The sequence below is a fragment of the Pararge aegeria genome, chromosome 11 (assembly GCF_905163445.1).
Source record: "Pararge aegeria chromosome 11, ilParAegt1.1, whole genome shotgun sequence".
Lineage (NCBI taxonomy): Eukaryota > Metazoa > Arthropoda > Insecta > Lepidoptera > Nymphalidae > Pararge > Pararge aegeria.
Window position 1 is genome coordinate 274,721 of NC_053190.1, and position 21,568 is coordinate 296,288.

Genomic DNA, 21,568 nt, shown 5'->3' on the forward strand with positions numbered 1-21,568 from the left:
TACTAACTAATGCGACTAGCGGCGGCCCGCGCCGGCGCTGCGGCTGCGGTTCGCTCGCGGGTGCACACGCATGCTCCCTCAAACGCAAACCGCGCGGCGCCAATCGCCCCATCTAACTAAACGCAAGCGCTCGCGGCTCGCGCGTGGCTCCGCCTCCCGGAGTCCGATGAGATTTGGTTCCGTGTACGATTACTTACTTAGAGGGTTTTAGCTTTTTCTAATAAATCGTTGATAAATTTCTGAAAAGAAAAATCATTTTTACTACGAATTCAACCAATCGGGCATGTCGGGCCGTCCACCTCCTCTTGAACTTATGACCGGGGCTAGCATTGGATATAATATGTTTTTCAATGCATGGCCCTAAATCTTCCCTAGTCCTGCTTAGTCCCTTCGATAGAGAAGAGAGAGAGACAGACGACAAAAATATCGCGTGACAACCTAAGTAGTATAATTCTTGCAAATGAAGAAATGGGTTTCAAGGAATTATTTAGGCAAATCAGTTTCAATGATGATCTAGCGGAGCACCCAAAAACATTATCATTAGCAACCCACTGCCGGCCCGCCCGCGCCACGGGCCACGGCTCTCTCTCCACGGTGAGAAGGATTTGGGCCGAAGTGCTTAGTAGTGAAGTGCTGATTGGGGGACTTCGCACGCCTTCGTTGTTCTCTATAATGTGAGGCTGCAAGGATTCCTCATGATGTTTTCCTTCAACGTTAAAGCAAGCGATATTTAATTGCGTAAAAACGTACATAACTTGACCCCTCCCCATTATGCGTCCTGCGTGCAATCATAAACGCAAATTTTTATGAAAGTATTAAATACTTACATGTACATCTTTTTGGGGCTTCTTGGCATCTGCTAATAACGTCTGTAACAATCATATGATATTTAAAAATACATTGGTAATTAAGTAGATACAAATTATACACTAGCTGCAGCCCGCCATTTCGTCCGCCTTTTAGTTTATTTGCCCGAATTGAGCAAATAGTTATTAAAAACTTAAAACCTTCGCCTCAAATTGATGGACACAGGACGGCTGGTTGCAAGACGTGCTGCTCGCATGCCGTGTGACGTGTTTATTTTGCCCTCCCCTGACAAGTACTGGTGGTCTGCGATGTGTGTAAGGACTGTTTTTAGGCCGGAATATATAAATAATAGTGGGTAAATTATGGTAGTATTAAAGTGTGGTAAACAAATAAATAGATAGAACAGGTATTCTGCCAAGGCTAGGCTTATCTATGTCATAAATAGGTGTAATACGATGAGGCACCTACAATGTTTATTTAATGTAATAATAAAATAGTTCATGCTAATAATGTGTTAGCACACTTATTAGTGCAAAACAAAACTGCCAATCCAATCCTATTATTATGTTGTAGCTGTTTATACATTGACACTTGTGTATATTCGGAGCCTGCCGTCAGGAATCTTCAGGAACTGCCTCGTTGGTCTAGTGCTCAACTGCACATCACGAAGTCTTGGGACGTGACGAATATATGGGGACGTGTCAGATGTTACGTTATAGGACTTGAAGGTTTAATGACACCTTCATTAAACCTTGACCGGCAGTGTCACTTATTCATGTCATAAAGAAAACTCAAATGAAAATAGAAAAGAGTGGTGGAGACAACACGCCAGCTGTGACATCGCACTGAGCTGAATGATTGATGTAGCTATTTATATTATTTAAATTGGTTTATATTTAAATAATACACGAATGTATTATATATCAGGGTTTCAGTATTTCGAAACTCACTATGTCAAAAGCATTACAAAAATCCAGCAAGGTTACTATACTGCTACAGCAGTGAGCTGTTTTATAGTATTCATGCCGGCGCGCTGAATCACTTGGCACATCGCAGAAACCTCCCACTAGGATAGACAAAATTCAGAAATTATAACTTTCCCAAAATGCTTAATTGCCTGCCGGGGATGGAGCCCGGGAAATCCACTCATCACAACATATCGCTAATCTCATCGCGCCAGAAAGGTCGACCACCGACCAGTCCATTTTGCAAGGGTCGTAACACCATCGATCACATCCTATTTCACCAAAATTATGCCGCAGAAGCATTTCATTAACTTTAGGAAACGTGAAACGTAGAAACAAACATTAAGTCACTAGAAGAAAATCAACGGCAGATCACTGTCAAATCTTTCTAACAAAGCTCGGAAGATCACACCATCATGGAATCAAGAAGAGAGGAACAGTGGAAAGGTTACGTGTAGTCGATACTGGGAGAATATGCAAATCTCTAGATAGAGAAAAGGTATATCGGCCCCATATCGTGGAAGGACGCACCACGAGGTGGCGCCGCCGGAGCTCGTCGCTGTCCATGTCCAGCAGCTCGTCGATGTCCACCTCCACCTCCCCGCCGGCGCCCCCCGCGCCGCCCCCCGCCGCGCCCTGCCGGACCAAGCGAGTGTTAGGAAATAAACCCGATGATTAAATATATCAACAAACATAGTTTGTATACTCATTGACAGTATATAAAATAGAATAATGGCCTTTACCAGACTAACAAAGAAAATAATGTTGCATAAGATAAGTATATCTCTAATATCCTTTGGGTTATTTAGGTATCATATATGGAGCCCTAGCATTATATTATACAGACAGTAATGGTAGCAGAGGTTGCTCTATACAAACAACTTGTTCCAGTCCTGATGTTATAAGTGATGAAAGTAGTTATATTTGACCTGTCTTGTATGTCTTGTATCAAAGGGCGTAGCGTAATAACACATGACAATGTTTTATAGATACTTCAACTCAGTTGTGCGCGCGGCCCTATGTGTGCGTGCGCTTGTAAATATACAACTTTCATTCGTGTGGCAGTGACGCGGCAGTCGTCGTTCGAGCAAGACGTGTTCCTATCGCTTTTTCTTACGGGTACAGTCGTTTACGAAAATGTCTAGTTCTTCACGGAAAAAATGTTTAAGGAGTCAGGTAAATATTTTTTATTTTTAAATTTAGATGTAATGAATAGGTATTTATTATGATTCTATATACGAAAAAATATATCCTTGTTGACGTTTACGTATTATTGTTTTAGACTCGAGAAACCATTGCTAAGGTATACGAATTTCTGAAAATAGATGCGAGAGATATATTGGAACTAGTAAGTGATCCAGTTTGCAGTGCAAGTCCAATTTTAATATCGAAACTAAGTGAACATTTAAATAGCGTACGGAAAAGAACAGCAATGGCAGTGGGGGTATCAGAGAGAACAGTTACTAATATATTGGCTGAAGGAAAAGAATCTGACTCTAAGTTTAAATCTCCGCATAAAGACCGTAAAAAACGTTTAAAGAAGTTAGAATTAGACAACTTTAACGTTGATGTTATACGTTCCACTATTCAAAATTACCATTTAGAACATCGTGAGTTACCTACCTTGCTAAAGTTGAAAAGAATATTTCAAGATAAACTTAACTATGATGGAAGTATTTCGACTCTGCGTACAGCTTTGTTAAAGTTGGGATACAAATGGCGAAAAACTGTGGATAACAGACGTGTTATTATAGAGCGGCATGACATCCAAAAACTACGATTTTCCTACCTAAAAAATTTACTCAGATACCGTCAAGAAAATCGGTGTATCGTATATACAGATGAGAGCTATATCTTAACTAATCATGTTCAAAACAAAGGATGGGGTAATAAAGATGGACCACCTTTAAAGAGAAACCTGTCGAAAGGACAAAGAATTATCATTGTGCATGCTGGTTCAGAACAAGGTTTCGTACCTAACGCACTATTGACATACAAAGCAAATAGTGTTTCTGGTGATTACCATTCTAACATGAACGCGGAAAACTATGAAAAGTGGCTAAAAGAACGTCTAGTACCGAATCTTCCACCTAACTCTGTGGTTGTGCTTGATAATGCCTCATACCATAACGTTCAAAATGACAGAGCCCCAAATTCGAATTCCAAAAAAATAGAAATGCAGAGATGGCTGACAGAAAAAAATATAGCTTTTAATCAAGATATGAAAAAAATTGAACTGTATGATTTGATTAAAAAAAATAAAGAAAACTATATCTGTTACAAGATTGATGACATACTTCAGCGATATGGCATAAAAGTTCTTCGATTGCCACCATATCATCCTGAACTAAACCCCATAGAAAATGTGTGGGGAATTTTAAAAAATTATATTGCTTCGCGTAATGTCGACCAAAATGTGACGGAAATAATGAAACTCATAAATGAATGTTTAAGTCAAATTGATGAAGGGATGTGGGGTAATACTTGTCGACATGTACAAAAGAAAGAAGAAGAATACTATAGACATTTTGACATGGAGTCAGAATTCATAATTAACCTTGATGAGAGCAGCGAATCCGAAAATTCATCATTTGATTTTTCAAGTAGCGATTCAGAATAATGTTCAATAAATAAACATTAAATTACCAAATAACTGTTTTTTTAAAAAAAAACCCGTATATAACCCGTAAATAACTGTATTTGTATTTGTACCCGACTGTACCTCTTGTCACGCACACAAAGTCACTGTATATGTACAAGGTTTACCCACACATAGGGCCGCGCGCACAACTGAGTTGATGTATCTATAATTGTTTTAATTGATTGAAAATAAAGCAACGGTATAGTTTCTTGCCAGTGGTCTTCTTTGCCGAAGAACGCAATCCCAACTGGTAACAAGTAATAAGCATTATAGAGAAGCTTAATTTACGGTATTAAAGTCGATCTAATTGTTTTATTTTACTCCTCGGGGAAACATGGTTACAGACCCACAACATTGCCTTTATGTAGGTCGGTGGCCTTTAATAATATCATGTATAAAATTTATATTTAACAGTATGTCCGTCCGTCGCCGTAGCAGTGGTGACGATGCCCGCAGTCGCGGTACTCACGGGCGTCTCGTACAGCTTCTGCAGCTCGTCGTAGAGCCACATCTCGACGGCCAGGCGCTTGCGGATTAGCGCCATCTGGTGGCTGCCGTACTTGGCCGTCAGGAACTTCTCGCGCCGCTCCTTCACCTGCAACGAGCGCGGCCGTTAGAGCGCTGCCGGCCCTTACTCGGGCGGCCCTTGCGCTGGCACCCACCTCGCCCTTGTCGCTGAAGTTGACGTGCAGGCCCGCCTTGGCCGGCGAGCGCTCCGTGGGCGAGCGCGCGGCGTGCGCGGCGGCCGCGCGCGCCGGGAACACGCCGCACTCCATGCCGCCCGCGCCCGCGCTGCCGCGGCCCTGCAACAGAGCGGGTCACTAGCCGGCACACTCTAGCCGGCCGGCGGAAACGGAGAGGGTCTCGCCGCTCACGTGAAAATATTAATACCCACCCCCCGGGACTGCGATGAGGTGAGAGCGGCGCGCAGTTGGGAGCCTGAAGTCGTATGAACTATCAGATTCATTTTGGCTATCGCTAGCACAGCGCGGCCTACAGTTGCAGAGTATCCTGCGCTATTAAGTCCACCCGAAGAGCGAACTGTCATGTCACCAGGGTATCAGCACAGTTAGTGATGGGCATTTAGTGTGCCGTAACATAGACTATTTACATTTAAAGTAATTCTTAATTTATAGTTCAATTAGGTTTATTGTTCAAAAACGGTAAACTTTTCAATGCATCGTATAATCTGATGCTTTTTGAACTGTCTCCCAATTTGTAGGTACTGTAGTTACTGTAACTGTACTGCAACTCTGCTGGTGACTGCTCATAAATGTTGAATTTGATAGATTATTGGCATGCGTCACACGTGCTCTTGTTAGGAGTTATTTTTTAAACACGAAAATATTTCGTTTAGTATATTTTTTATATAGGCTGTATGCAGCGAACGATGCTGGCTGTCGGTATTAACTTGGCGCGCGAAATAAAAACCGTCGCTCCTTTTTCTATAATAAATATTTTGGCTTTGTGGTTGTTAACTAATAATTTAAAATTTTTCTCCGCCGAGCATAAAAATCGAGGCGAGAATCGCGAGTGACCAATCAAAATCGAGACACACAACACACAGGCCTACAAAACTTTCATACAGTGGAAAAACAGCAAAAAAAGGGTTAGTTATTTTCTAAGAACGTTATTAAATGTGTTTTTCCTCGCAAGTGTGATGAAATTTATTGGATGAAACGCGTATGATTCAAAACTTATTACACTCTCGGCTTCCTTATCGCACTCTCATACAGCTCACGCGCCTAATACCTACTACCGCCTCGGCAATAAAACTGTACTGCATTGTAACCGTACTTGTTGCATATTATTACATAGGTGGTAGTTACTAAGTTAAGCAGAGAACTAAAAATAAGAGACTTAGCTATAGCATATTCTTCTTTATTTAACGCAAAGGTGGTAACTGTTTATAGCAAAAAACGCAATAAGCGAGTAAGGGGAAAGCATTAATTTGTATTTCGTAATAATATAGAGATCTGGTTAATTCGCAAACGGTCTCGTCTAGACAAGAGCAGCTCGGCTTGCGCGGCGCTATCGACCGGCGCGGCGGGCACCGGGGGCACCGGGGACGCCGGGGCCGCCCGCGGGCCGCGCGAGCCAGGAGCGTTAACAATAAATGCCTACAGCAAGACCAAAGAAGAGTGTTGGATGGATTGATTGTTAAAGAATATGTGTAAAGGAGTGGATAGTTGATAGAAGTGAGTGGAGGGAAAAAAATGCTGTGCGATCACACAAAGAGTGGGATTAATAAAAAGGGAAGGCTGTATGATCAAAGGCTATTATTATATCTTACTAATGCAGTAATCGACTCTGACAAAGAGAAATAAAATAATATCAATCGCCGACTGGTTGGTCGCTGCGGCGCCCGTATCAGGACCAGGGTCGAGCATCCGCCTAGAGGACGCCTTCAGCTGAGGAGCGGTCCTCATTGGCGAACAAACAATTACTGTGAACCGGAGGCTGAACGTTAATGATTACATTTATAAAGATCATAGGCAATTTCAATTATAATAAATTCTATACTTCATCGTTACTTAATCGATTAATCCTTTGGAATGTAACTTAAATATGAAGATGAACGTTGAAGTAATGACATGAAAGTTAAGTTGTGTAAAATGCTCGCCGATGCAGTGGAGTACGCGTCACGACTAGCGACTGCATCACAAAACGCTTTGCCAAAAATCCTCATTTCTCTAAAACAAGATCGGTAGAACCGCCGGTCGACGAACACAATATGGTAGCTACTACGAGTATGAAGGCTATGAGCTTCTGAGTACACGGGTAAAGAGTGAACGGCCCTGCCCTTCCCAGGGTCAGCGAGGGTCACGCAGAGGCGCTCGGCTGTCGCCCGGGCGAGTCTCCGCAGTGTGCTGTCCACAAGCTGCATAATGCTATTTACGACAACTGCGCCACATTGTCTAAAGCGCCGGTAACCTGAATGCTGTTCAAATTTAATCTTACAATCAATGATGAAGAGAAGTATTTTCAAGAGAATCTTTAATCCTTACAGAAATAGCTATTATTACTGTAAAAAAAAATGCTTTCTGGTGATCTTGTACAATACTATAAACACAGTTTTTGTAGGCTTCGCACGGGTATTGTTTAAAATAGCTTGGTAAATATTGTCAATTTTTTTGTAAAATGTAACAGATAAAAATGGTAGTACGTAGTAGGTAGGTACATTGGTTTTATCTATCTAGTAAGGTTAAGCCAGCGTTTGCAATGTAACCGCAAAAAATAGGTTTGTTACTCAGAATTAAGACGGACGTGTACTTATATTGAAGCATCAAAAACCAATCCACTTTTGATTGATTTCTCGAACAAACGGTTAGTCACTTCATACCATTTAGATGATTATAACAATTTGGCGTTAATTATTTTACCTCTAATAAAATGAGAAAATGGAAAAAAAGTCAGCTAGCACATTGTGTAGCTCACAATTTTTTAAGTAACGTTCCGCGGGTGTAAACAGACGTGCGCGGGGCGTTTTTACTGTTTTTAGACACAATGCAGTACAGTTTCAGTCGAGTATATCATGGAATTACGCAAAAAACTTCTGCTTTTATACAATATATTATAGAGTTAGTTGACAGAGAAAGGACAGACAGAGTAAAATTCCGCGGCGAAGAACGCAGGCAACAAAATTGCGAAAAATAAATGAAATGGTATTTCCGTTTTGAAGTTTCAATATTTTCATTCTCTGTTTAACTGGGATTGGAATTTATAGAAATCCTGAGACTATAGATTTATTTATAAAAATAGAGCCGCGGGCACTATTGCGTCACAGATGACACCACTCAATGAATATAGTAGCACCCAGTGTGACTGCGCACGATCACGCGCGAGAAGGTTCAACATTCATAAATGATACACTAATGTACCCGTTCCACATTGTTCTGACATCACAGCGATCCTAACCTTTTGTTAACTCCAACTCGGATGCTTACTTAATATCTCACTACGGGGCACCCAATCGGTTCAGGTATTAGACTGCACTACCAGTGAGCAGCAATTATGTATCCCTTCACTCCCTCCCACGTATAATACTATGATGATATAAATAGCTTCTAGTTATTAAAGCTGAAAATATTATACATGAGCTAACGTATAATAACGTTAAACCAATATGAAAAATGAGAACCGTTAGTATCAAATACTGACTTCCAAACATCATAGTGATCGGTACCATAATTATAAATCAAAAATATGTTGTATTAATAAAAGCTGCTTTTCTTTTTAACATTCTCGTGTTAGTTCTTTAATGTAACACTTTAGTTCAGTGTTTAATTTAAACGTTTAGAAAGCTTTCTTTTCTTTCGTTTTAAAATAAAATAGTTTTTATGTCAGAGAATAGATTACAGGGTTTAATTGCGACTGGTTGTTAGTATTTCCAGATAGTATCACGTTAAATCAATGGATGAAAGAATGAACGAAGATGTGTAAGTTTTCCGTTTGTTTTACTCAACAAACTTATAATAAGGACAAAATCTAAATATTTTTGTTTTCAATTAGAGCGTAGAACAACAATTAAAATAAACAATTGGAATCCAATCTAACATACTTCAAGTAACTAACCGGTAACCATAGTTTAAGTAACTACCATAGTTAAAGTAAGTAACTAACTGGTAGAGTCACTACAAACATACATACTTGAAGTTTCAAAAGTGCTTATAAAGTAGGCCTACTTGAAATAAGTGAATTTGAATTTTGAATAACCCAAACAATTAGTTGTACCTATTTAGAATTGAATTATAATTTTGTGATAGCCATTGTAAGGAACAATTATTAAGCTAAATTATATTATTATTATTTTTGTATCATTTATTAATTTCCAGAAAACAGCAATATTAAAAATTTACAAGCGGTGCTTTTGAACGCCCAAGCAACCCGCGGTCAGGGCTCTCGCGCCGTTTTCAGAACTACTGCCTTCTGTATCCGACCTTGATCCAACAACCAAGCGAAAGCTTGTCGTGACAATACTATTGACTGAAATGACTATCGGAGCAATAACGGTCGACTCAACACTCCACAAAAAAAAAGCTCGTGAGCAAGGTCCATGTATTTTGTTGCTTTAATTTATTATTTTCTAATTCAAAAACCTCCAAACCAAATGACCAAATTTTCTAGGTGGTGTTTTCCATTCCGTTCATTCTTTAACGAATATAAAAAAAAAAACACATGATGATCTTCAAATTGCACACGCGGTGTCTCAACAGATTTGTTTTATACGCACAAGATTCTAGTGTGCATACCTACTAATTCATTACTTATAGAATTGCGAACCTACGTCGAAGGTGCATTTTGAGCCGAGACTTCATCGGCCGGCCGTCCACCCGGCGGAGGGTGGCGAGCCGTGACCGCGCGCGGCGGCGGTGCTCTCCGCGGTGACGCAACGCCTCGTCCTGCGAGTGCGAGCCGTGACCGACTCCATACCACCATCCCCCTTGGCGACGCCATTCCGAAGTGACAAGGACGCTTTGAGGAAATACATACATTGCGTACGTTCAATACGGCCGAACTACTTGCTGACCCAAGCGTAAGTATAAGAGTATGGACGTGTCAGTCAAGTATAAAACGTTATTAAAATAGTTTATCAAAAGCAGGCTCACAGATACAGTAAATTATGCTACCCCAGTTGCTGTCGAGATGAAGTCTGAACAAGACAAAGGTTTAAACGGTTGTTATATGTTATACTGTTAGGTTAGCCGTTTGAGGAAATCAGCAACGGTATTTTAATAGACGACGATCTATTGGAGACTGGCAAAAATCTTCTTTTGGCGAGTTTAACGACACGCATCCTGGCCACTTGGCCTATTTGAGTAGTCTGCTAGTCAGGTTGTCGCGCACTCGCCCCCATACGCAAGTGTTCTGCCGACACAGATTTCAATTTATTGATTGCATTTTTATAATGGGGTAGATTACTGAAAACTTGAAGGCCGAGGGTGGCTGTTTGTTTGTTAGTAGTCACAAGTCTGGGGTTATGGCTCTATGGCTATCACTTCTATGTATCAAAACCAAAACTTATTAATATGAGTGCGAATTCTTAGATTTAATATATTTTTTTTTTTATTTCAGGCATGATGACAGTAACAAAGAATCGCTAAAATATTGTATAGTCTGTTTAATTTCATTCATTCGGTTCGGTCATTTTCATAGTGTGGGCACACCGGCTGGAGAATTTGGCATTTTACATTTATACTTTTATTTTTTTTGTAAATTTTGCTTTTTATGTTTGTCCTTGTTTGTTGAATTAATTGTTTTTTTCTCATGGTAATGTAATTAATATGAAAATCTTTACATATCATAAAACAAAGTCCCCCGCCGCGTCTGTCTGTCAGGGCGCGAATACACTAAAAAACTACCGAATTGGTTTTCATGCGGTTTCCACTAATGAACAGAGTGACTCATGCGGATGGTTTCAGTTTATTTATTATTTTTATGGTTTTCTGTAAATTGGCAAAATTATAACCATGTTTGATGTCACATACTACATGGGCAGCGACCCTGCTTTCGGAGTCCAATGGGTTCGATTCCCACAGCTGGAAAATGTTTATGTGATGAACATGAATGTTTTTCAGTGTCTTGGGTGTTTATCTGTATATTATAAGTATTTATGTATATTATATTCATAAAAATATTCATCAGCTATTTCAGTACCCGCAAGCTATGCTTACTTTCGGGCTAGATGGCAATATGTGTACTGTCGTAGTATATTTATTTATTCATCAATCTACAAAAAAAAGTCCGCGAGGCTTATGTCTAACTTTTATGGGTAAATCACAATACCTAACCGCTTTTTTTATAATTTGTCAATAAAAACACGGGGAACACACAACCGTAAGATGATGACATTCTCACATGATCCTATCCAAAAAAATCGCTTTATAAGTAAGATTGATTATGTACTGGCAAATTCCTTTTTAAATTATTCAAATTGGACCTATCGTTTAGAAGTTATGACAGGTGTAGAAATTCTCAAAGCAAGAAAAATGCAGCGGGCCGCCAAGCCGCGGATAATGTAGTTTGGGAATAAAACTGGACCCAGTAGGTGGTGCTGCAATTAAGTTCTAGGATTTTTTTACAGATTTTAAAACCCGATAATACCCGATTTGGTACAGACGAAGTTGCAGGGGAATAAAGAATTAATTTTCAGCTAGAATAAACATAGTTTTGTACCGATTAATCTCCGAAAATTACTGCGTAAGTCAAGTATTTTGTGATTTCAAACTACCAGTTGGTAAGTTTTTTGGTATCACACACACATACTTCACACCCCGAAAACAATAATCTTTAGCTTTGGAACAAGGACTTTAAAAGCTCTAATTTGCCTATGAAGAATCTGTCCAATACCGAATAGAGACGACCCGGCGAGCGATTTCTAGGGAAATTATTTTTTAAAACCTATATTTTTTGCAAAATAAGGTATTTATTAGAAATAGCCAGTTTTTCAAAATTTGTCATCGTGTTGATTACAAACATTTCTCCCCTAACTCGTAGGTCAGGTGTGGATGAAATGCATGTACTCCTACTGCTACTTATGGCAGCCTATATCTGTAACTATCGCAAGGACGCAACCGTCTATGACGACAGAATGTTACTTTTATTTAAGGTGATCTTCTGCCCTGTTGGCAAAATAGGAAGAAATGGCCTGCTACCTGTTTGTACTTTCAGATAACTTTCTTCTGCTAGAGCACCCTCACGCCATGAAATCACAACGACATCATGTACAATATAATATTTTCATTGATAGGTACAGGAGAGTTGATAAACAGGTCATAAGGCGGGTAGGTATACACACTTAACTAGTCTATGCTAAGATTATTACCTACTAGGTACTAATAGTTTATAATATAATCTAATTTTTACATAATGATAATTTGCTTATCACTACCATCAGCCTAAAGTCATCCAGTTCCTCAGTACAGTAAATAATGGTGCCAGTTCTGTTGCACATAATCGCTACTATAGGTACTTCTAAATTGGCGGGGCCAACAGCATTGCTATCCGGTGCTACAGACAGCATGGCATTGCGAAACGATAGCTTGCTTCTAGATCTTCTAATTCAGTTTTTATATTTGTGTACAACAGCACTGGCACCTATATCGCACCTTTCTATACCGGTGAATGCTGGAAATATGACGTAAGTATGTACATAAATCAAGAGATGATTTCGTCATAGGTATTTCAGATTACCAATGCGAAATGCTTCGCAGTATTATTTATATCCTCTCTTACATGAAATCCTTCAGTTTTCTCACGGAGGTTTACGAGTAAGTAGGTTTATGTTTAAGTCGGGTGACGCGCTAGGTAATTAGGTTACCCGTGTCGAATTACCGCTAACGAGATAAGCTCTAATCTGTCTCGGCACCTCCTTACACGGCGAAAGTGCCAGTAGTGTGCAAACAATCTATTCTGTACTCTGTAGGGTAATAAACACAGCCGGACTTATATTGGTAGGAACAAACTTTGTCCTGTGTTGCCTCACAGTAAGGGACATAGGTAGATGGCAAACAAGTACCTTTCTAATAGTAGGTATTTTAGCACGCAATAGGACTAATCCCTCGGCGATGTTCAAGATGAGAGTATGGTGGCGAGGAGTGTTCAATCCGCGATGCGACCTGCGGCGGGACCGTTAGTGGCGAGTGGCGCGTTGCGAGCGCCTCGCACCGAGATGTCGCGGGTCAGTGCCCCCGCAGGGAGGCTGCGCTCGCCGCCACGCCGCACCCGCAGGCTCCGAGCAATGCTCACAGGTTGCACTTCCACAGCTGCACGAATGCACGGCACACGCTACAAGCGAAACCAGCTCGCGGGCTAGTGGCTACTGCCGAACGTCGCAACGGATAGTGGACACGACTCGCCTCGCACAGCGCCGCGCGTCACTGCCGACTGGCGGGTGCCGCGACGTCAGACGCGAGCTGTTCTCCGTTCGTTCGGTGTTCACACTCCGCCGCCGCGGGGGGGCCGCGCGCCGCGCCGTGGTGTCGTGAGGTGCGCTCTACGGAGCACCCGAGCCCGCCGCGGCACAGGTCCAATGCACGGGAAACAAACTTGACACTTCAGCCGGGGTCAGCGACATCGACGAATAAAGCTGGCTGAATTTGTTAAGGATTCCAAGATACGACACCTTTTTAGTAAAAGTTATACTACGGTCAGACATATTTTTCAACTGAAAGATTCATACATGCGATCTGGACACCTGTTCTCCGAACAGAGAATTCCCAGAGCCTAGTTGTGTATTTACCGGTGAATCACTTCATTAGTATTATCGAAATAGTAATACCTACCTCATCTGAGTCATACACTTCTATTTTAGAGAAACATCTTGGTGTCTTGTTCTACTGTAAATATAACTGAACGACCCTTTGTTGTTCCCGGCGGTAGGGAAGTGGTTCTCGGTAGGGAGGTGTAGCGGCATCAGCGCGGCGGAGCAGCACTCTTGGCATGCCGCTGAGAGCCGTAGCGACGCGAACAATGGTGCACTCGGAAGCGTCGGCAAACAACGCAACAAAGCCTCAGCTAAGCTGATATATGCTTACGGCTTTCGCCAATGTCGCACTCTCCACCGGACGAACAATGCGCATTTGTATCTACGCGCGTGTTGTTCTAGCGGACGCGTCGTCGTTGCGAGTACATTCAGCCATTATTTGAGCAGTGTGGTATCATTGCAAGTTGCAACCCATGCAATGGTATAATAAAATGTCTTTACCTATGAAATTGCCGTTTTGCATGGAATAAGTGCACAAACTTATTTTTTTAACCTTTTTTATTTCTTTTATTCAAAGTAATCACCCATGCAATCGACGTATCTTTGCCAAGGCATCGGCAGTTTATGATGCCCTTGTAAAAAATCAGCTGGACGGGTGGCAACAAATTCTTCAAAGGCATTTTGTACTGCCTCTCGGGCATTGAATTTTATAACCCTAAAAAAGTTTCGAAAAAGTAATAATCGGTAGGTGCAAGGTCTGGTGAGTATGGTGGATGAGAGAGAGCTTCCAACCCCAGCTCTTGCAGCTTGGAGACTGTCTGTTGCGCAGTATGGCGTCGCGCGTTGTCTGTGAAAGAGCAGTGGGAACGACCGATTGACTAAAGCTTGTTGCAGACACGCAAGCTTCTTCATCATTCTCTCCAGTTCTTCACAGTACACATCTGCAGTAATGCTCATGCCGTTTTGTAAAAAGCTGTGGTGAATCACACCCGCACTAGACCATCAAACAGTGACCATCACCTTTTCAGGGGTTATTTTTGGTTTATGAGCATTTCTTTGGGGCTGAACCAGGTTCTAAGAAATTTGCTGAGCGCTTTCAACTATCGAACAGAATCCATTTTTCTATATGGTGTCCCCATATAAACTAATCCTAATTTTTAAATTTAATTTGTTCAGTTTACTGAAATGTGCGAAGGTAAAAAAAGAACTTAGTTATTTTGGAATTTATGAAAAGCAACGTTGGTTCGATTACGATAACTGGAAAATGTTTGTGCATAAATAATAATTTTTTCTCATTTTCTGGGTGTTTATCTGGATATTATAAGTATTTATGTATATTATTCATCAGTTATCTTAGTACCCAGAACACAAACTTTGCCTACTTTGGGACTAGATGGCGATGTGTAATGTCGTAGTGTATTTAATTTTATTGATATATCATTCCATTCACCGGTCAAAAGTGACGTCTCTTTATATAGAAGTGCCTAGACAGCTGGTCCTGCACGACGACGGTGCTGGCTCAAGAATGTGGATGCGCCGGAGAGTCTGAAAGATTGTTTTGGATTCCGTCGTGAGCAGAGTTCAAGCATGCATCGGGCCCGCGGCTCCCGGCGGCAGGGAAGAGCGGCCTTGCGAGAGGAGCGGGGGTGCCGCGCGTCGGGAGGGGGATAGCAGCACGGCGCATGCGCGGCGGCATCGATCGCGCCGGCTTCGGCTGCAAGCGATAACCTTCCGGGAAGCATTTCTAAATGAACGGCTCGTCCCTCGGCGGCCAGTGTCAGTGCGCGGAGCTGAGGACGCCATGAGCGCAATGGCCTGGGCGTGGGCCCTGGCGTGGGCGTGCGCCCTGGCGTGGGCGGGCGCGCCGGCGGCGGCGCGCGAGTTGGACCCTGCGGCGTGCGCCGCGCGCTTCGACGTGCAGCGCGACAAGATCATCCGCACGGAGGAGTCGCGCGAGATGGGCGCGCGCTACCTGTCCGAGCTGGACGTGGGCGCGCGCGCCGAGTGCCTGCGCCTGTGCTGCGAGACGGACTCCTGCGACGTGTTCGTCTTTGAGGAAAAGGTTCCACCGGCGTAGCATTACACTTAGACACGGCCGGCAGTGGCCAAGTCGCGCAGCAAACTGTGTGTTAGCAGATTATTTTGCCTTCATCCGGCCGCGGCTCAGCTTGAACTCATCTGGAGCTTTCAGATGTCAAATTGGGTTAGCCATTTCTTCAAGGAAACCTAACTTATGATGACAGCGTCACAAGTCGGTTCTCGCGTGTCAGCGCCGCGCCGTGGCTGTGCGGCGGTCGGCAACCAACAGCACCTCTTATTCATCTAGAGCGTTATTTTTTATATAATTAAATCTCTGAAGTGCATATTTAAGGAAATATGCATATAACTATCATGGTGTTGCTCGAATCTCTGAACTAAGTTGCTAAGTCTAAAAAGTGCTTATTTATGTGAAATATTATGAAAAGAACAAAACCTAGTTTTGTTCTTTTCATAATAAGAAAAGTATTTTTAATATAATATTTTTAATATATTATATTTTAATATAAATTCATAATAACTCTAAGACCTGTTGATTTAGTTCAATTTAGATATTTGTGTACAATATAATGTATCAATGTTACTTAAAAATGCCCTAATTAGGTCAGAAGTAGCAATAATTTGATATTTTTATATCCAGTATAAACTATAATATATCTACCTAACAAAATGAACATTGGCCGTTTTATATTATAGATTTATTTGGCCTGTAATAAAAGCATTTATTATTATTATTATTAAAATTCCAAATTTATTTGTTTTAACAAACACAACAACACTTTACAAGTCCTACGCCAGTTACGTGAATCACACTATTACTGTCTCTGGCTTGTGGCTCGGCCGACGACTTGAAATCAAAATCAACAGATACCCTTTTCTATGATTCTACAATTGAACAGTCACTTTTCTGAGCGCGGAGGAAAACTTCTTATGAGCATGCTTTGTTTGCTTTTTACGGATCCTTTTAAACTCGTCTTTGTAAAATATTCTAGAACTCGCACTGGCTCAGGCTGGTCCAGGGCCTTTGCTGGGCATTAGATTGCTAAGAGTTGTAAATTATTTTTCTGCCTTTTCACAAGTTTGTACCACCTTTTAATCTTTACGCTTCTGTCTTACCAGACTAAGATATTTTAGTTTGTCAGTGGGTTTTATTTGCCTTCAGTTTAAAGGTTTCTGGGCTATGCCAGTTAAACCGCGTCCGTCTTCCCTGGTGCCAGTTTTATTTTTTTTGTGATCAACCACTCGCTCATGTCCCGTTTGTCCATTAAAGTAGTAGGCATACCCTATGAGGGGAGTGTCTTCGCCAAGATTTATTTTAAAAACTTCATCATAAACAGATTATCGAGTATGTTCTATAGGGTGCGCAGAGAACAGAGCTCAATTTCAACCCCGAATATTCTGTCTGTTGTTATGATCTTATTAGACTGCAGTGAGTAACCGAATCTAACCGCGCCTTCCGCCCGCAGAGCCCGGGAAGCTGCTACCTCTTCAACTGCGGGCCGCCGGAGGACTTCCGCTGCAAGTTCACGGCGCACGGCAACTTCAGCAGCGGCGTGCTGGCGCTCAGCCGCCGCCTGGCCGAGCTGCAGGACCGCCAGCGCCTCGCGCTGCACGAGCAAGAGCTCGCCAGCCTCAGGTGCGCCCACGCGGACGAATTAGTGTTATGCTGCTTGATTTGAAGCTAGAATACTTTTTTCATAACACGCGATCTCACTTTGTGACATTACCTATGTCAATAATACTGTTAATACTGAGGTTAGTGTAGTAGCGGCGCGTACAGAGAGAGTTCTTTCCAGGAGCCCGCCCAGCAGTACGCCGAGCACGACGCCGCCCGCGACCAGCACCGCGGCGCCGCGCCCGCCTCCGCCGCCGCCACTGCCGCTACTGCCAAGTACGTGATTTCTGCTTCTGCTACTTGCGCCTCAGGTTCGGGGCGCTGGTGTCACATCAACCGGTTACGATTTATTGTGACGCTCTTGCCTAGATCTCCCAGCAAGTATTGGTTGCCACCTGGGACGGCAGCAGTTTCTATGCTGGAACAGATTTAGCATCTTCTTATATTTCCCCAAAAAATTGCTTCGGTCAGTATGTAAGATCCTGCATCTTCAGGTTGAACTTGTGCCTGTTAAGTTCATAGTGCTCCGGAAGTGCTCGCACTTGGATGCACAGGTTTCTTCAATTGAGTATCTCCCCTAGCCCTCAGGCTAGGCGAGGTACTCCATTGAAAAAGGGCCACATCTCAATGCAGCCCTTCTGTTGAATAGGAGACAATCAACAGGTTACAATATATCTTATAAAACTAAACAAAAAATTAAAAAAACATATAAATGTAATATTGTAGACCCACTTAGAGACTGCCACAACTTGCGAATAAAAAACTAGATTGTCAGTTAGAAGGAAAAAAAACGATTAAGAAGAGAGACATGAGAGTATGAGCTGTAAGATCCATCAAGCTGTGACATAAACTAGCCGGATCTAGTGTTTGAATTAATTACAAAAAAAATAACAAATAGTAGTATAGGTACTATTATGGCCATTTTTAACGAAGCTTTATTTCTATAGCACTATATGAGATTGTGTTTTGAAGCGTGTGGTCGTGCCTGCAGCAGGCCGGTGCAGCCGCTATCAGTTCGAGTGTCGCGCGGGTGGCGAGTGCATCGCCGTGTACAACGCGTGCGACGGCGTGCCGCAGTGCGCCGACGGCAGTGACGAGGCGCCAGAGTTGGGCTGCCCGGCGCCCGCCACGCGCGCCGCGCCGCAGGTACGCCCCTCGCCCCGCCGCCGCGGCGCGGCGCGCAGGGTCACGACCACTTCCCCCGGCAGGTGCAGCTACCGGAGAGCACGGAGGAGGGAGCGGGCGCGGCGGCGGGCGGCGGCGACGCGCCGGCGGAGGGCGCCGAGCCGTGGCCGCACCGCCTTACGCAAGCGCAGCCGCAGCACCGGCACGACTCGGGTACGAACTCCTTACTCGCTTTGGCTGAATGCTAGTGAATTGTGTACGGTAGGCGGTACCTATCTCAGAACTCTCAGAAGTCACGTGTGTATTCATCTCAGTTGCTTGCAATTCCGGAGGACTCGAGCTTCCACGCCGCGAGTGTAGAACGCGCTGATGCTTGTTGCAGCGAACGCGGCAGGCGGCTCGCACATCTTCAGCCACAAGGGCGGTTTGCTGCAGGACGGCGCCTTCGAGGCACCGCGCGCGCCCTGGCCGCAGCGCGCCTGGCAGCCGCCCGGTGAGCCCGCGTCGCCCCCGCGCCGCACGCGCCGCACGCGCCGGCTAACGATTGCATGTTGCAGGCGAGGCGATGGCGCCCGATCGCGCGTGGGGCGGCTACGCGCGCCTGGACTGGCCCGACGTGGAACCGCGCCGCGCCTGGCCCGTGCCCCCGCCCCGGCCTGAGCCGGTACGTGTCCGGCGCTGCAGCTGCCGAGTGCCGTCCGTAAAATGCGTTTGCTAAACAATTAGGTGATGGCAGCCAGGCCACTAACTTCGAGACTAGCAAAGTTCAGAATGGCACTTAGATATTTTCTTAATTAATAGTATTATTGAAGCCAAATGCCTAGTTTCTTAGCAGTAAATATTTATTCCCATTAATGTTATTCTTCCTTTCTTATGACATACTGTTAAAGTTTTAATTTTATAAATCGTATCATTAAAGCCCACCAACCTGCAATAGAGCAGTGTTGTGGGTTTGTACTCTAAAACCCTGTCTCCCCTAGGAGTAAAATAAAACAACTGGACCAACTCTTATACTGCATATTAAGCTTCTCCTCAATTCATATTACTTGTTACCTTGAAATAACTCTACTACCAGTTCGGATTGCGTTCTTCGGCAGAGAAGACCACTGGCAAGAAACTCTACCGTTGTTCTTTTATTCAATCAATTCAAACAAGACTTATGAACACAATTACAACATTGTCATATGTTATAACGCTAGGCCCTTTGATATAAGACATTTAAGACAGGTCAAACATTACCATTATAACTTATAACACCAGGCCTTTTGGAACAAGTTGTTTGTATTGAGCAACCTCTTCTACATATACCGTCTGTATAAAATAATGCGGCTCCATATATGATACCTAAATAACCAAAAAGATTTTAGAGATATACTCATCTGATGCAACATCAGGTTCCACAATAGTACCAACAACTTTCAACAACTCCATCAACAGTATAATATACGACTCTTGTTCCGCCACACAACAATATTTCGTTAAGTAGGTATATCGTTTCCATTATAAATCATCTACTCCCAATTTTTAACGTTTTAACAAAACGTTAAAAAATGTTCCATACTTTTCTTTTCTCAATTAGTTCATTTAAATCCATCTTTTCTTTCACGCGTCACCGCCATAGATCATATACTTTTCTTTGATAGTCTAGCAAAGGCCATTATTCTATTTTCAAATCACTATGAATACGAAAATGAATACTGTAATTCCCTATTCCCTAAGGCGTTCATGAATTACACGGTAACCTTTTTTCTAGGAGCTTCCTCTATACGTGCCCTCAAAAACGATGCCCGAGATGCCCATGGTGTACTCGAGCCAGCAGCAGACCCTGCGCGACGGACCGAAGAAGGGCTTCGAGTTGATGAGCAAGGTTCCCGCGCCGCCGCCCGCCACGGCGCCCCCCGCACCCGCGGCGCCGCCCCCGCCCGCGCACAAGCCTCCGCACGTCGACAACGCCACTAAGAAGAAAGCCTTAGTTAATGTTGATAATGTGAGAGTTTCCGAATGTCCTAGTTTAAGGCACTGAGGTGCCTAACACTTGACGTAGGTACTTAAGGGGAACTCTACGAAAAGTGAAAACACCAGACGTTAGTGAATTCAGATTGCAATATTTTATTAAAATTATAGCAAGCGCATAAACGACGATGCAAGTCCACCGTGCCTGGATGAAAAACCAAAACATTCTCAGAAGGCGACACGCCGTATGACCACTGATGTCAACTAGATATTTAAGACAGAACCATGGCTTTTAAATAAAACTTCTATTAGTATACTACTAGGTATAGTATAGCTTAGAATCACGTTTTAGGTAGTCTCTTATGTTGCAGTCGATAGAGAACCCCCAATTAATGAGCGGCCACTGGACGCCGACGCAAGCGGAGCGCAAGATGGCGCATGGGGCGGTGGTACTGGAGGCACACACCTGGCCACTGTCCGAGCACGACGGCCTCAGCGACCACCCGCCCGCTGCCGTACTGCTGCTCGTGCTGGGTAACTGTCCGCCACAGAGCTGGGTAACCAATCAGCCACCGTGGAAAAGACAAGTGGAACTCTTATTGGCTAATGTTCCCGGCGCGTTGCAGGCTCGCTGCTGACGGCGGCGCTGGGCGCCATGCTGGCGTGCCGCGCGCGCGCCGCACGCCGCCGCCGCCGCGCGCACCCGCGCCTCGCGCTCGACGCGGACTACCTCGTCAATGGGATGTACCTCTAGTGGCCGCGCGGCTCTGCGACCGGCTGCACCGACGAGCCCTCGCCAGTATGAACCAGCTGTCATTGAGCTAGAAGTCTTTGCGGTTCCCGTGTACATAGAAGCCATGTATATAGAAGTCGATAGGTATACTTTATTGAGTTTTAATGTAATTTTTACTTGGCGAAGAAACGGCGTAGGCATTCGCACGACGCGTAAAAAGGCGGAAACCAAGAGAATGTACTAGTGGGTAGTACAGGATTTGCTCATGCTCTGTAAAATAAGAGTAACTTTTGTCCAAATTTCAGCAAGCATTCATGACAAAATAAAAAAAACCGGGTTACAGGAATTGCGACTCTTAAACGAGTAGCATTTAGTCCAGCTTAGATAGTGAAAAACGACTCCACGATTGCGAACGTGCAAAACTAAACGTACAGTTGTTGACACAATACACCCCTAATCTAAAAATACTTGTACACCCACACACCCA

At 43.4% G+C, this 21,568-nt stretch overlaps 3 protein-coding genes across 3 annotated transcripts; 2 read left to right on the plus strand and 1 right to left on the minus strand.

The window, feature by feature from the left end:
* Window positions 1-4: 4 nt before the first annotated feature.
* LOC120627466 (protein phosphatase 1 regulatory subunit 14B) lies at window positions 5-13,292 on the minus strand. The gene is made up of 6 exons (XM_039895467.1): window positions 12,932-13,292; window positions 5,076-5,216; window positions 4,883-5,008; window positions 2,304-2,408; window positions 828-869; window positions 5-239 (listed from the first exon to the last, which is right to left on the minus strand). The coding sequence occupies exons 2-6, from the start codon at window positions 5,187-5,189 to the stop codon at window positions 198-200; spliced, it is 429 nt and encodes a 142-aa protein (XP_039751401.1). The 5' UTR covers window positions 5,190-5,216; window positions 12,932-13,292; the 3' UTR covers window positions 5-197.
* Window positions 2,762-4,426, plus strand: LOC120627462. Its single transcript, XM_039895464.1, has 2 exons — window positions 2,762-2,948; window positions 3,055-4,426. Exons 1-2 carry the CDS (start codon window positions 2,910-2,912, stop codon window positions 4,390-4,392), a joined length of 1,377 nt encoding a protein of 458 aa, XP_039751398.1. The 5' UTR covers window positions 2,762-2,909; the 3' UTR covers window positions 4,393-4,426.
* On the plus strand, window positions 12,998-21,102 carry LOC120627361 (actin cytoskeleton-regulatory complex protein PAN1). The gene is made up of 12 exons (XM_039895346.1): window positions 12,998-13,093; window positions 13,179-13,396; window positions 15,197-15,680; window positions 17,122-17,291; window positions 17,452-17,546; window positions 18,262-18,416; window positions 18,479-18,608; window positions 18,778-18,888; window positions 18,953-19,059; window positions 20,149-20,382; window positions 20,720-20,882; window positions 20,975-21,102. The coding sequence occupies exons 1-12, from the start codon at window positions 12,998-13,000 to the stop codon at window positions 21,100-21,102; spliced, it is 2,091 nt and encodes a 696-aa protein (XP_039751280.1).
* The last annotated feature ends 466 nt before the right edge of the window (window positions 21,103-21,568 follow it).